This window comes from Rhinolophus sinicus, chromosome 1 (genome assembly GCF_057876585.1).
Source record: "Rhinolophus sinicus isolate RSI-liver-muscle chromosome 1, RSI-T2T, whole genome shotgun sequence".
Classification (NCBI taxonomy): domain Eukaryota; kingdom Metazoa; phylum Chordata; class Mammalia; order Chiroptera; family Rhinolophidae; genus Rhinolophus; species Rhinolophus sinicus.
The window spans coordinates 27,356,551-27,370,336 of record NC_142501.1 but is presented as its reverse complement, the minus strand read 5'-3'; the positions used below and the strand labels follow the sequence as shown (position 1 = coordinate 27,370,336).

The window sequence follows — 13,786 nt, the reverse complement described above, 5'->3', positions numbered from 1 at the left end:
GATCATATTTCCCCTTTTCGTAACTGTATGACACTCTTATTTGCAAAACTTCCCTTTTCTTAGACTCCTTTCTAAATATAGTTACTTAATATACTATTGTCTATTCTGTGTCTTTGACATTTTAACACTATTGACTTTTAATCTTTTATTGTGCTGTTGTGTCCTATTTTCCTGCATTGTACTTTAAAGATTTTGGTGGGGAAAGGGAACTTGTCAAACTTCTTAAGAATGCTTACGATTTATTATTAACCATTACTCCTTAAACATTACTATTGTAAGTACTTTTTCTAAACACAAAAATGTCTCTTTGTTAGAGATGGTAAGCAAGAGTATGCGACCACTGGTTGACCCTCAAGCTTGACCTGGTCAATTCCAGGTTCCTCACCCTCCTTTCCTTTCATTGGAATGTACGCTCTGCCTATATTGTTCCAAAGTGAGTGCTGTTCCAAGGACAGAGTCTTGAGAGAATCAGGTGTTGTTGAGACCATCTGGACTGAATACATAATGAACTCAGATAAGGTCTCTATATAAACTGGATTCTGGTGGACAGGTCCAAAAATCTACTCGTTTTTCAGTTGCCCAAGATAAGTCTTATAAGTAAGTTCCTTTGCTTACTAAATTTGCCCCCTATCAATCTGGAGTGTCTGCCTCTTTCTTCAGTCTCTCCTTGTTCTCTGTGTACAGGGACCAGTTTGTCAACTAAAAACTGATGAGCCAGCCAGGAGACCAATGAACTGAATCTTGGAAAAGAGTCATCTTCAGGGGAAGTCACCAACTGGACATCAACCTCTATGTGGGGAATCGTGGCCCATACGTTAGATGTTCATGGATTGCCACATGAGTACAGGGTCACACCGAAAACACCAGATGCTTTAATGCACTTATTTAAGCGACTGTGCAGAGCATACTGTACCTAAGAAGCTAATGGATGATGGCCACAGTGGTCTGGTTTCTACTGTGGGTAGTTCAGCTGAACACTGAAACCAAACTAGAAACTGAAACTGAAATCAGGAAGTTGGAAGAAGAGCTAAGATTAGAGAAGATTGTGTGGTTGTCCACTAGTCTCCTAGTTTCAGGGCTGACAGACAAGTGAGAAAGCAGGATAAGCTGGAGACCTTAGTAAGCTGCTTTGCAAACCTAAGAAGGTACACATTGCCATGGATTAAGGTCCAAAAGCTTGTGACAAAGACTAATTGTGACATTAAGAGGTGGGATCCCTGGGAAAGTGGGGAGAAGGAAGAAGAGGATGTTGTGATTATTGACAGTGAAATGGTCTAAACGTCCCATGCCCTCAAGCCCTAATGCAAAGGAAAGAAAAAACTCAGCAATAACAACCCCAGCCAGCTGAGCAGCACCAATTCAGGAAACATTCATGATGAAAGAATATACTCCTGTTGAGTTAGTTGATTGATACAGCTGCCAAGCTCCAGCAAAAGTCCGGGGCAAGTGTTCAGGCATGGTTATGGAGGCTATGGGATATGGGGAGAAGAAGTGTGGTAGCATTTTATGACCTGGAAGGGCATTGTCATCACACACCTTGCATGGCGGTGGGGAGCAAGCGATTCAAGGTACATATTTTGTTATAGGTTGAATTATTCAGGGAGGTTTGGCCCAGGGAGGGACCTCCCTCTGGGTACATGGGAACCTAGAAATTTATAGAAGAGGTACAACAAACAATTCGGGAATTGGAAATGAGACAAGCCATCTATGTCCCTGCCTTTAAATGCCTGGATCGGGTCACATTCACTGCAGGAATTAAAGTCTGCCCCCAAAACCTGGTATGGGACACGGATGTCCATGCTGAGCCCAGTTGTGGTACAAGACTTGTGGTACAAGTTACGCTGTTGGGCCATCCATTGAGGATCTGGGAGAAACTGACTAATCCCAGGAATGGGACAGGCTGTGGGAAAGACCTGAGACAGAGAGGGAGCTCAGAAAGCCAAAAAGCCATCCCCATAAAAGGTCCAGTAAAAATAGGCCAGAAGTTAATGTGGTTCTTGCTGCGGGGACCCCACCTGAACAAATAGACTGACGACCCAACGCTGTGTTGTCAGCCTGTGCAAAGTCTTCAAACATCAGCAACAGTTCAGACCTGCCCCATCTGTCTTATCATCCCTGATGCCCCTCCTGCTCCAACAGAGGCCTCAGGGTTACAATCCCAAAGAAAATCTCTCCTTTTCCTTGACCCTCCCGAATTGCTTTCTACTTTAGAGAAAATTTTGGATGGTTACATTTCTGTCAGAGGTACGGCTGAACGAAGAGAGGAAGTGGTTTATAGAAGAAAGTGATGCAATATCATCTGTATATATTGAAAGTTATGAAAGTATTCCAAATTTAAACAAAAAACTAACCAAAGAGCAAGTAATTACTGTATGGTTAGTAGTTTTCTTCCATAACATGCAAGCGTTCAACAATCTATTACCTTGATTGATAACACTGAACATATTGCCTTTTTATCTTATTCGTAGAAGTACATCAAACCTGGGGGAGCAGAAGGAAGTCTTCTGTCTCAACTTAGTTAATAGAAGTTTTTTGCAGGAATACGAGACTCCCTAAGTGGTCTTCATCATTTGTGGTTTTCCTGCCTTTTTAATATATGCAATGACTGAAGATATAGTCTATGCTGATATCAAAACTGCTAGGGCTTTTCCTTTAAAACATTCATCTCCACAGCCAACATCCGGTAAGTTGGATTTAAGACTCCTTGTAAAGTTAATATTTTTCTTTAAATCTCTTTTATTTCTGTCCTGTGTCTGTGTCTTACTGGAAATAGGAAACTGAATTCAAAGTAAAACTTATTGAATGCAAGAATAAGAGTGAATTTTTTCATGAAACAAAATATTCATAAAGCTAATTGTAACTTTAGTTTTAATATATAGAACTTTGCTTTTCATAGCCTCTATCTTCTTTATATTTCTCCAGGTGAACCTTCATGTCACACAGTGACATCTGTACTCATGACCCCTTTTTGCTCTACAGCTTTATTCACTCCCTGATCAAATCTGACCTCCTAAGATGATAAATTCATTTACACTGAAGAAAATATCCCTGGCAATTATTCACATTGTTATTTATCTTTTTGATATTTGCATATTAATAGTATAAAAATGTTAACTTAAGGAGACATGAAATGCTAGTATTTTATTTCATAAAGTTTAGAATTAATGACTATCTGAATAATGAAATATTTTTGGAATGTGAAGAGTTAGGCATATCGCTAAAGATAACATTGTACCTTAATCACATACCACCTCAAAAATGACAGATTTTCAAATCCAGTGTATTTTCTATTCCCTGAAGCATTAGGGAAATTTCCATTTTGCATTTATATTCTTTCCTCTGGGTTAAGAATTTTTTTTGTGTTATAAAATTTATATAAAATATTTCAATAATTTAGTCTCTTCATTGCACTTGCCCTTGTGAAACGAATCTGTTTTGCTTTTTTACGTTTCCAAAGAATGTCTTTTTTTCTTTTATATTTTTAAGTTTGTAGTTATCAAGTGAATCTGATGCATGTTTTTCTTTAGTTGCAGGAGCATGTTATTTCCTATTTTTAAACATTACCTCTCTAACTGAACCAGTAGAAGCTTATTTGCTTTCTTTTCTCCCTAGACTGGGTGCTTTTACTTTCTGAGATGAAGGAATTTAATTTGAAAAGCAACATGGATTAGAATTGCATTCTTATTCTTCCACCCCTAAAAAATCTCATGCAAATTAGTCCATTTTTCTAGAGGTTATTTTCACTCAGTTCAAGCAATAAAACCAATATTTTTGATTCTGCCTTTTTTGGGGGGTGGGGGAGAGTTGATTTAATTTCCTTTTAAGGATAGAAATTTACTCTTCTTGCTTTAGAGATTTGGGGACATCTTTAATGCTATCTAGTTCAATATTCTAACATTAAGGATGAGGAAACACAAGCATATAAAGATTACTTACCTTTTTAGAGCCTCATATGTGTTGAAACCATCTTGCTAATCTCTTAACCTTTGTATTCCAAGCACCTCACACAGTACTAGGTGCATTAAAAGACATTAATAGATACTTGGTAAGTGAAGGAATGTATAAATGGATGAATATATAAATGGATCTTATTAGATACTCAAAAATATTTTAAGTTCATTGGTTCTGCAAGATATAAAACAAAGATGGCTATCACCATGAGATTTAGCAGAATATCAATGAAAACAAAAAAAAGAATACAAATGAAGAATATCAGGGAATGTTCCAATGAGAATATCCCAGGCTAAGATTCAGACATTCATGCTTTTCTTAAATCTTACTCAGGGTCCTAAAAAAAGTGACCTAATATCCCTTATGTCAGTTCTTTCACCCAATGTGAAATTTTATTTTGTAAGTTTTTAGGACTCTAACCTCAGTTTTTTACATTAAACACATGTGAAGAGGTAGCATCACTTTTTTCTTATGATTATTGTGACTGGCACAATTTTCATTGTTTTACCTGATGAATATATGGACACTTTTATGTTCTGAGAATTAATAAAGTTCCAGTAAAAATGTTTTACCTAATAATAATGATGATTTGAACATATGACAAAGCACTCTATAATAATACTCCACTAAATAAATGTTCAGGTTAATTAGTCTTGACACTTGATTTTGTAATTGATTATATTTTAACATCTGTTATTTTACTACTTTCTCAGCATCATACATATGTGTGTATTAGATATTACATATCTAGTGAAACTGATATACTGTAATTATTTTTCATTTGTTGGTCCCCTTTTTCACAAACTAGAAAAGCAAATGTGTGTGTGTGTGTGTGTGTGTGTGTGTGTGTGTGTGTGTGTGTGTGTGTGTGAAAGGAATCTGGGTCTATTTCAAAAGAAAGTAACTAAGGAGCAGAACTGAGAAAGTTTATTTAGCCCTTTCCCACCTCTCACCACCTAAAGAATTATCTACTGGACTTACTAGTGAAATCTGTCTGATTTTGTAGATTCTCACCATCATGGAATTTTCCTGAAAGTTGGATGTGCAATGACCATTATCCTCCTTGTAATAGTAATTGTGCTCAGCATTTTTGGTAAGTAATTGGCAATACTGTTCATTTATCCCAAGGTATTATTCTTTCATGACATGCTGTAATTGTGTTTGTTATTCAAGTGATTCCTAAACAGTACAGTGCAACTTCACAAAAAGTGTGAAATTTGAAACACAATTAAAATTAGAGATTTTCCATAGAATTTCAGCATGTGACATAGTATATATTATAAATTCAGTTCATCAGTAAAGAAAAGAGATGTCAAGATTACATTTACATGTATTTTATAATCAAGATCACATAATGGATTTCCCAGTGCAGTTTGATAGTGGGCTATGCACAAGCTTCTCTAAAACCACATTCAGATGAAAGCAAATAAAATTAGAAAGTGTACTTCTGTGAAAATATTCCTATTAAGTACTCTTGGGCATTATCAATCTTGTATCCATAAGTGAGAAATTTGTTTCTAATTAATTAATTCAAACAACCATTTTGAAATTGTACTCATGTACTTTAGACATAACTGAATATAATCTAATTATTCACATGGCAAATACTTTGATATTTTATTGAATAAATGCTTGGAGAAAAGTTATTCATGAATATCTATAGAACCAAGGTAATATACAGATAGTATATATATCCAAAGGAATTTAGATTTCCAGATAACTAAACCCTAGAACAAGCCAAAGCATGTCTGAACCCTTGCCAATGATAGTAATCATGAATCATTATTATTTAATTATAAGTAAATAGGCAGAGTGATAGAATCCTAGAACTGGAAAGAGCTCTAGAAGTTAAGGTCAAACCTCTGATAGAGATGAACAATCTAAACCCCAAAGGGGTAAATTTTTGACTATTTAAAATAACTAATCAGTGGCCTAATTGAGGCTCTAAAAATAGGGAGAGGGAATAAAAAAACAATTAGCATTAAAATTTTCTTTTATATTTCTTTGTGTTATGTTAAGGTCATAGATTTGTTACTAAAATAGTAATTTGTTAGTAATAGATATTTGTTTGTTACTAAAATAGATTTAATTGCTTAATACAAACCATTGTGTACATTACCAAAAGTAATTTCAGTTGTATAAATTACCAAAAGTAATTTCAGTTAAATGGCCATAAGAAAGATATCCTCTTCATTTCAGAAAAAGGCTCACCCTACCCTTCTATATGCAGCCTTTACATGCAGAATCTCGAAAGGAACAGAATCATGAAACGAAACCAAAACATAAAATCCCCTGTCAATGAATCAGGTGACACCTGATATAATTAACAGGAACTCACTAAACGTAAACTACCTAAATGAGACTTATATCCAGAGCTGGTTATTTTGTGTTTATTAAAATAAGTATGAAAGCTCCAGGGCGGGGAAATATCAAGTGAGTATCCCTCTGATCCCAGGTCGTATTTTTCCAATCCCCCTCAAGTTAACATTAATAAGATTAATAAAAAGTGAAAAGTAAGTCCAAATCTTAAGAAAAATGTTGTTTTCCCCATAAATTTTAATAATTTAACTTACTACAAATTTTCCACATCAGTGAAATTCTCACAGTCACTAGAACCCAGTGGTTTTGTGCTTTGTAATTAATTAGGAAAATATGTTTTTTTTTTCTTTCATTAGTTATCCATTTCAAATCTGCAAGACGTGATGAAGTGGATAATGAATCAAAAGAGAAATACTGCCCTGGGAAAAGTGAATCTGGATCAATCACCCCAACGGGTAACATTACTTTATATTGCCTATTTTTTTTAGTATTTTATATTGAGTAACCAAACCTAAGCAGTGAGGTACAGACAAATGAAGTAGAGAAAAATCAAAGTATGTAGAGGTATAGAGTGTGAGGTTCTATTTTATGTGTAAAAGGCAAGGGAAAACCCCTCTGGGCGGGTGACAGCGGAAGAGTGAGGAAAGGCAAATGAGAAAAATGAGCTTATGTAACAGTTTTGTTTCTCTATCTTTGGTTTTAAGTCTAACTTTTTCATTCTTACATATGATTTTTTTCATATTTATCTTGCTTTGGGTTTGCTGAGCTTCTTGAAAGTATAAATTTATTAATTTAAACAATCTGGGGAAACTGTAGCCATTATCTTATTTTTGCTTTGTTTACTCTCTCCTCTGGTTCTAGGACTTTAATTTCATGTATGTTAGATATGTTTATATTGTCCTGCAAATCCTTGAGGTTTTGTATTCTTTTTCAACTTCATTTTTGTTTTGTTTTATATTAGACAATTTCAAGTTCACTAACCAGATTTTCCACTAATTCTCTGCTTTTAAGCTTATCCAATGAAGTTTTGTATATCATATGCTGTATTATATTTTTCAATTCTAAATTTCATGTAGTTCTTTTTTATAGTCTATATTTCTTAGCTGAAGTATCCTATCTTTTCATGAATTAAAAGCATGTTTTCTTTCACAACCTTGAGTATATTTATAAAAGCTACTTAAAAATACTTGTCTGATAATTCTAACATCTGCATCATTTTCCTGATAGGCTGCATTGATTCCCTTTCTCTTTAGAATTAGTCATATTTTCTTGGTTTTTCTTATGTGAAATGATTTGATACTGTGCTCTGGACATTGTGAAAGTTAGGCCGAGAAGTCTATGGATTCTGATATATTTCTCCAAAAAGTGTTGATTTTTCTGTTTTAGCAGGTACTTGGTATAGTTTGAGTCAAATTTAAATTTCTGCTTTTTTGGACAGCAGCTCAAATCTCAACTCAGTTCTTTGATCCTTAGCTGTAATCTAGCTTTCACACACAAGGACTTGGAAAACTTTACATGCAGAAATTGGTAAAAAGGTTTATGTTTTCTCTTTTATGGGATTCACTCTTCATTTCTAACATCTGTTGTTTCCCCGAATTCTATTCTCTGGTTATCCAGGCTAGAAATACTACAGAGTGTCTACTTATATTTTATTCATTCTACATGGTACCAACATTGGCTGTCTTAGGCTAAAAGTTGTAAAAATTGGCAACTTTTACCTTGCCATACCTTTCAAGTGTCAACTCCAAAATTGGCCGTTTTTGTTCACTCTCCAATGTCTTGTGTGTATGTACATATGTGTGTGTTTTCAAAGAATATTTATTTGACAGGACAATAAATTGTTCGCATATCTAGGATGCCTGTGTGTCACCATCTAAATCTACTGACAAATATTATAAATGAGAACTATCTGCTACCAGCACGCTTTTGGATGTGAAGACCCTTTTGTGTATGGGAGGGTTAACCTATCTGAATTTTACCGATTACACAAAATTTTTCCAAGAAAGACTTTTCCAATGTAATATATAACTTCTAAAGCATCTGGTTCATTGGTGGCCACTAAATAAAATCTCTAATTTCTACTTTTCCTGTAAAATTTATTTCCCTGTGGCTTGGAAGTTTTGTTGTTTTTTTTCATAGTGTCTGGTGTTTTGCCCCTCATAGAGAACATGATATATTTCTAAGAGAATTAATTAAATGGAGAAAAAAGAATGAATGAATGAATGAATGAATGACTGAATGAACACACGGTTGCACTTTTGTATAATTATACTAGGGCTACAGATCTAAGTTTTTTTTAATTACTTAATTTAATTACCTTTTTTCTCCCAGTTTCTTCCAACTCTTCAAACGCTCATAAGTCATGCCCCTCTGATGACTGGAAACTACATGGGGGGAAATGTTACTGGACTGCTGAACGTAGGAAATCTTGGAATGAAAGTAAAAATGACTGTGCAATGAAAAATTCACACCTTATGGTGATTCAAGACTTAATTGATATGGTGAGATATAAAACAGAGATTATAGCATCCCCCACAATCACAATGCATTTCTTGTGCTACAAATTTGAAAATTTCTGTAAAATTATTTTCTGAAACCACATTGCTATTAACTATAAAATATTGGTTGAATGAATCACTGAACTACATGACTATATGAGGCCTCTGTTTGGCAAAGGATCAGAGGAATTTATTTGGAATTCTACACCTAAATTATTCTTTACAAGGGATCCCCCCATTGCATACCAGATTCCATCTTAAAATGTGAGACATAAAATATCTTATCTCATTTCCCATGTGTATTGCAACGCTCACAAATTAAGGATGATGTTGGGAGAAAAGAAATACAGCATAGTTCTTCTCATTAATATTTTGTTCTTTGAAGAGAACTACTATTTTGCTAACTCTGGCTAAATTTAAATTTGAATTTTTGCTGCATGAAGGTTGGACACTAAATCTTATACTTAATAAGTCTAATGTAGACATTAATTGGCAAATATCAAATGAGGATTTTCAGCCTCAGTATTGGGATGTTGGAATCACAAGCTATATGTCAAAGGCTCCATTTCTGAAAAACCAATGAATAGTGGTGCTTTACAATCCTGGTTGAACAGCCCTCTGGGGTGATATACAACAGGACAGCTGTTAAAATTTCTAAGAAAGAAAAAGAAAAAAAAGAAAAACCTTCCAAGTTTCACAGAAATCCACAACACCAAGAAACACAAAAAGAGATGTAAACTATCTTGAGTGTAACTACTGCGTTTCCCCGAAAATAAAACCTAGTTGGAGAATCAGCTCTAATGCATCTTTTGGAGCAAAAATTAATATAAGACCCAGTATTATATTATATTATATTATATTATATTATATTATATTATATTATATTATATTATAGCCAGTCTTATATTATAGAAGACCCAGTCTTATGTTATAGTAAAATAAGACTGGGTCTTATATTAATTTTTTCTCCAAAAGACTCATTAGAGCTGATTGTCCAGCTAGGTCTTATTTTCGGGGAAACACGGTAGCATAACACCAAATACCAAATTGTGAGACTCTGTCAGATGCAGTTCAAATTGGTTCAAATATGAACCAAATCTAGGATGGATTAAGAATAGAAAAGAGACCTTTTTTCTTCTTTTAGAGGTCAATTTTAAGACAAGACAAGGAAGCAGGTTCTGAAATGAATTAAAAACAAATCATTGCATAAAGAAACTGTGCAATGAAAAACTTCACAAAGAACCTACCTATTTCCTCCTCGCCATCAAAGGAAAGAATGCTAGAAAGCAGAAAAGACATGTCTCTTAGACAATCAATAAACCAGATTTTGGAGAACAGTAGACTGAGAAAATGTATTTTGATGGAAACATTTTTTCTCCAGTTTCGGTTATAACTCTTTATAATATTCCTAAGCAAATGAATGGGTTAGACATAATTGTTCCCTTTCTAGGATAGATAAGAATCTAATAGGAGTCAGCATAGGACTTACGCATAAATATTTCCATTCTAAACCTCTCCGAAAAAGAACAAGTAAAAGTCAGATAAAATCTATATCACAGGAGAATAATTATTCCAAGAAACAAAATAAGTTTCAAGCAAATACTTCTCCAGTTCTCAAATAAGTTAAAGCTAAATAACTCCAAAAAAATGATTATTAGTCCATCTAAAATACCCATGTGTCATCATGGGAAGAGTAAATGACAAATGAAAGGATATGGCCTTACCCTTTAAATGCTTGATTAGAATTTCAGTATCACTTCCATTTTCTTCCATTAGTCAGAAATTAGGTCAGCAGCATTGCCATACCTAGCCAAAAGGAAGGCTAGGGAATGTAGCCTTTATTATGTTTGGTCATATACTTTGGCTCAAGGGTTACAGTACTGTAGAAAAGAGATATTAGGAAACTATGAACAATATTTACCACATCAGGTCAGACATTGCTTTTTTTCTTTAATTTTTTTCTGTATATTCTCTTGTTTTTATGTATTATTTCATACCTGTATTTAATAACAATCACTTACATTTATATAAAGAATATTTATTATGTGCCAGGCAGTGTTTAATAATATTACTAAATAACAAAACAATAATAGTTCTTCGAGATAGATACTATCATAATCTGAGTTTGAGATTGGGGAAAACAGAAGTAAGAAGATTTAATAACTGCAAAGATGCACAGTAATAAATAGTAGAGTTGGACTCATATTAGGCTGTCTGACTCCACAACCTTAGTATCTACTACTGCTGTACATAATTCTACTTTAGCTGTCCTCACATTGTAGTAGTTTGAACTTCCACAATCATCTATCAGAAAACATGAAGTGTCTGACTCACCGGTCATTCCCAGCTTCTAGTGCAGTGCCAAGCTCATAGAAAGTACACTCAAGACAGCTTTCTTGTATCAATAAGAATCAATCAGTTGTTTCATAAAACATGTCCTATTCCTTTTAGAGTTTCCTATGGCAGCACCTACGTCATCCAGCCTCTTTTTGGATTGGCTTGAGCATTCCATCTGGAGGACTATCTTGGAACTGGGTGGACAACAACTCTTTTGACTCCCGTCTGTAAGTTTATTGGATTTTAGCTTTTTTGTGGTTTAATCCCATATTGTGTGATAACAAAGAGCTGTCTGATATTGTTGGACTTGAACTGAGTGAACCAGTATTGATTTCCTGACTAACTCTTATAATCAGATAAATATTCACATAAAATAGTTCACACCAAGAGTTAAGAAACAAAAGAAATCTTACTCCAGCCACTCAGAAGATTTACGTGTGAAATGGGATTTGCCACTGCTGCCTCATTATCAATTTTTTTGTTGGTGTCACTATCTATTTATTTTATTATTTTATTTAAGGGGAGAATCAGCAAATGTAAACTCTCTTATCAGAGTGCAAGTTTCGTTCACAAAATACACATTTCTAAGAATTTCTTACAGTGATCAATAATTGTTAAGTGAAAAAAATCAAAGTTGATATTTAAGCATTATCCATATGCATTTTAACTAATACTCATTAACTATTAACTTCTCTAGATAGAGTTTTTGAGAAATAAAACTGAGTGTGGGAAGAATTACTTTACCTATCATATCATTGCATATTGCTTAAATTGTTTTAATGATCATATTTTCATTAAAAAATATAAAATATTTTCTGAGATCCTCTTTAGTCTCTGGACATATGCATATGCTCCTGGCTGATGTAAAGATAATCATTTGCTTTCTTTCTATAGGTTTTCAACACAAAACAAGCAATGGACCCGGAACATGAAATGTGCCCAGGTATCTCAGACTGGCATAGCTCCAAAAAAATGTGAGGATAATAAACAGTGGATTTGCCAACTGTAATCCACTCTGCATAATAAACAGTGGATTTATTATGTCTCCATTTCTCTGACTGAAAAACATCACATGAAGTTTGAACTCAGATAATAGGTGTGTCACACAGCAGCCTAGCTGTCCCCCCATGTCTTTCCTTGTGGAAAGAAAAGTCTGTGAGACTGTGCCTTTTTGGGACGTTGCTTATCTCAATGTTTTACAGCTCAAGTCTCTCTGTCTGGTCTCCAAAAGATGGTTTGCAGCCAATGACAAGTAAGATTCCCCACGGGGAACAACTCAAGCCAGGTGGAACCGAGTGGGGACCCCCAGTGAGCTGTCTTAGAAGATTCGGGAAAGAGCCTTGCCTCCCCTTCCCCCCTGCCTGGGAAAAGCCATTGCTGACTCTGGCTTTCCTCTCTCACCTGATTGTGAGAGAAGTCATGAGGGCAATAAATATCAGCTCTCTCCACTTATCTGAACGGGACTGTTACAAAGTGAGAGACTTGCCCCCCAGAGAGGTGACTATCTCACCTAAGTCATCACAAGACTTTCTGCTTTGGTTGCCTGGGGACAAAGATAATTGGTTTGATTCACTTTTGTAAAATGATGTATGAGGTTCACAGACCGTGGAATAGATAATGTTAATTCCTTATGTGAATATCAATAAAAGCCACCAGTTGGCCCAATTCGAGGCTCCAGTCTCTCTGTTCAGGCTGGGAGACCCCCTGGCCTTCTGAGATTTAAATGCATTAAATCTCTGCTTCTTTCTTTCTTAAAACTTAACCCAAAACTGCCCGCTTCTCGTTCCTTCACTGCCTGTGTTGCGCTGGACGCAACAATAGTGTAGTCCAGAGAGTCATTTGTGTCCTAGAGAGCTTTGTATGTGTGTATGTGTGTGTTCATTTATGATTCTTATGGTTACAGTACTATTTCTCATAGGTGCGGGAAGGGTGCTAGAAAAAAAATTGTTATATAAAATGAGTACATATGCTGAATGTATTTTTTCATCAGAATTATCAAATATTTAATCACCAGTTTCATCTTACCTGTATTTTTGGAATTTCAGTCTTAATGTTCTCTACACCTTACCTCCATTGTATCCTCAGCTAATCTCTTACATTCTGACAGTTTCAGTTACCAAATACAAATCAATACATATCAAATTTATATGTCTAGCCCAGATCACCAATCTTATATACCATACTGTGTATTTAATACAGCAAATCTAAAACCTCAGATACTTCGAACTCAACATATAAAAAAAAATTTCATTAACATCCTTTTTTTATTTTTAAGATTTTTATTAAAAATATAGCTAACATACAACATTATATGAGTTTTAGGGGTACACCATAGTTGTTCAACACTTATATACCCAAAGAAGTGATCAGTATGATAAGTCCAGCAAGTCTGACACCATACCATACTATCACAATTATTATTGACTGTATTCCCCATGCTGCACATTACATCTCCGTGACTTACTTGTTTTATACCTGTAAATTTGGACCACTTATTGCCCTTCACCTTTCCCCTCACCTTTTTAATTTTTCAATTACAGTTGACATTCAATATTATTTTATATTAATTTCAGGGGTATGGCATAGTGGTTAGACATTTATATAATTTAAGAATCCCTCTGACTAGTCTAGTACCCACCTGGCACTACACATAGTTATTGCCATATCATTGACTATATTTT

General features: G+C 34.7%; 1 protein-coding gene across 2 annotated transcripts; it reads left to right on the top strand.

Moving 5' to 3' along the window:
- Positions 1–2,332: 2,332 nt before the first annotated feature.
- Positions 2,333–12,770, top strand: CLECL1 (C-type lectin like 1). 2 transcript variants are annotated; one of them, XM_074326034.2, is made up of 7 exons: positions 2,333–2,375; positions 2,469–2,683; positions 4,958–5,044; positions 6,627–6,725; positions 8,602–8,771; positions 11,220–11,332; positions 12,000–12,770. In XM_074326034.2, the coding sequence occupies exons 2-7, from the start codon at positions 2,602–2,604 to the stop codon at positions 12,112–12,114; spliced, it is 666 nt and encodes a 221-aa protein (XP_074182135.1). In that variant the 5' UTR covers positions 2,333–2,375; positions 2,469–2,601; the 3' UTR covers positions 12,115–12,770. The 2 variants fall into 2 exon arrangements, with proteins under 2 accessions (XP_074182135.1, XP_019569040.2); XM_019713481.3 differs by having other exon boundaries at positions 2,358–2,683.
- The last annotated feature ends 1,016 nt before the right edge of the window (positions 12,771–13,786 follow it).

Coding starts and splice junctions, on each gene's coding strand:
- CLECL1 (XM_074326034.2), top strand. CDS start 2,602: ATGACTGAAGATATAGTCTATGCTGATATCAAAACTGCTAGGGCTTTT. Junction 6,726..8,601: donor TGGATCAATCACCCCAACGG/GTAACATTACTT, acceptor TTTTTCTCCCAG/TTTCTTCCAACTCTTCAAAC. Junction 8,772..11,219: donor TTCAAGACTTAATTGATATG/GTGAGATATAAA, acceptor TATTCCTTTTAG/AGTTTCCTATGGCAGCACCT.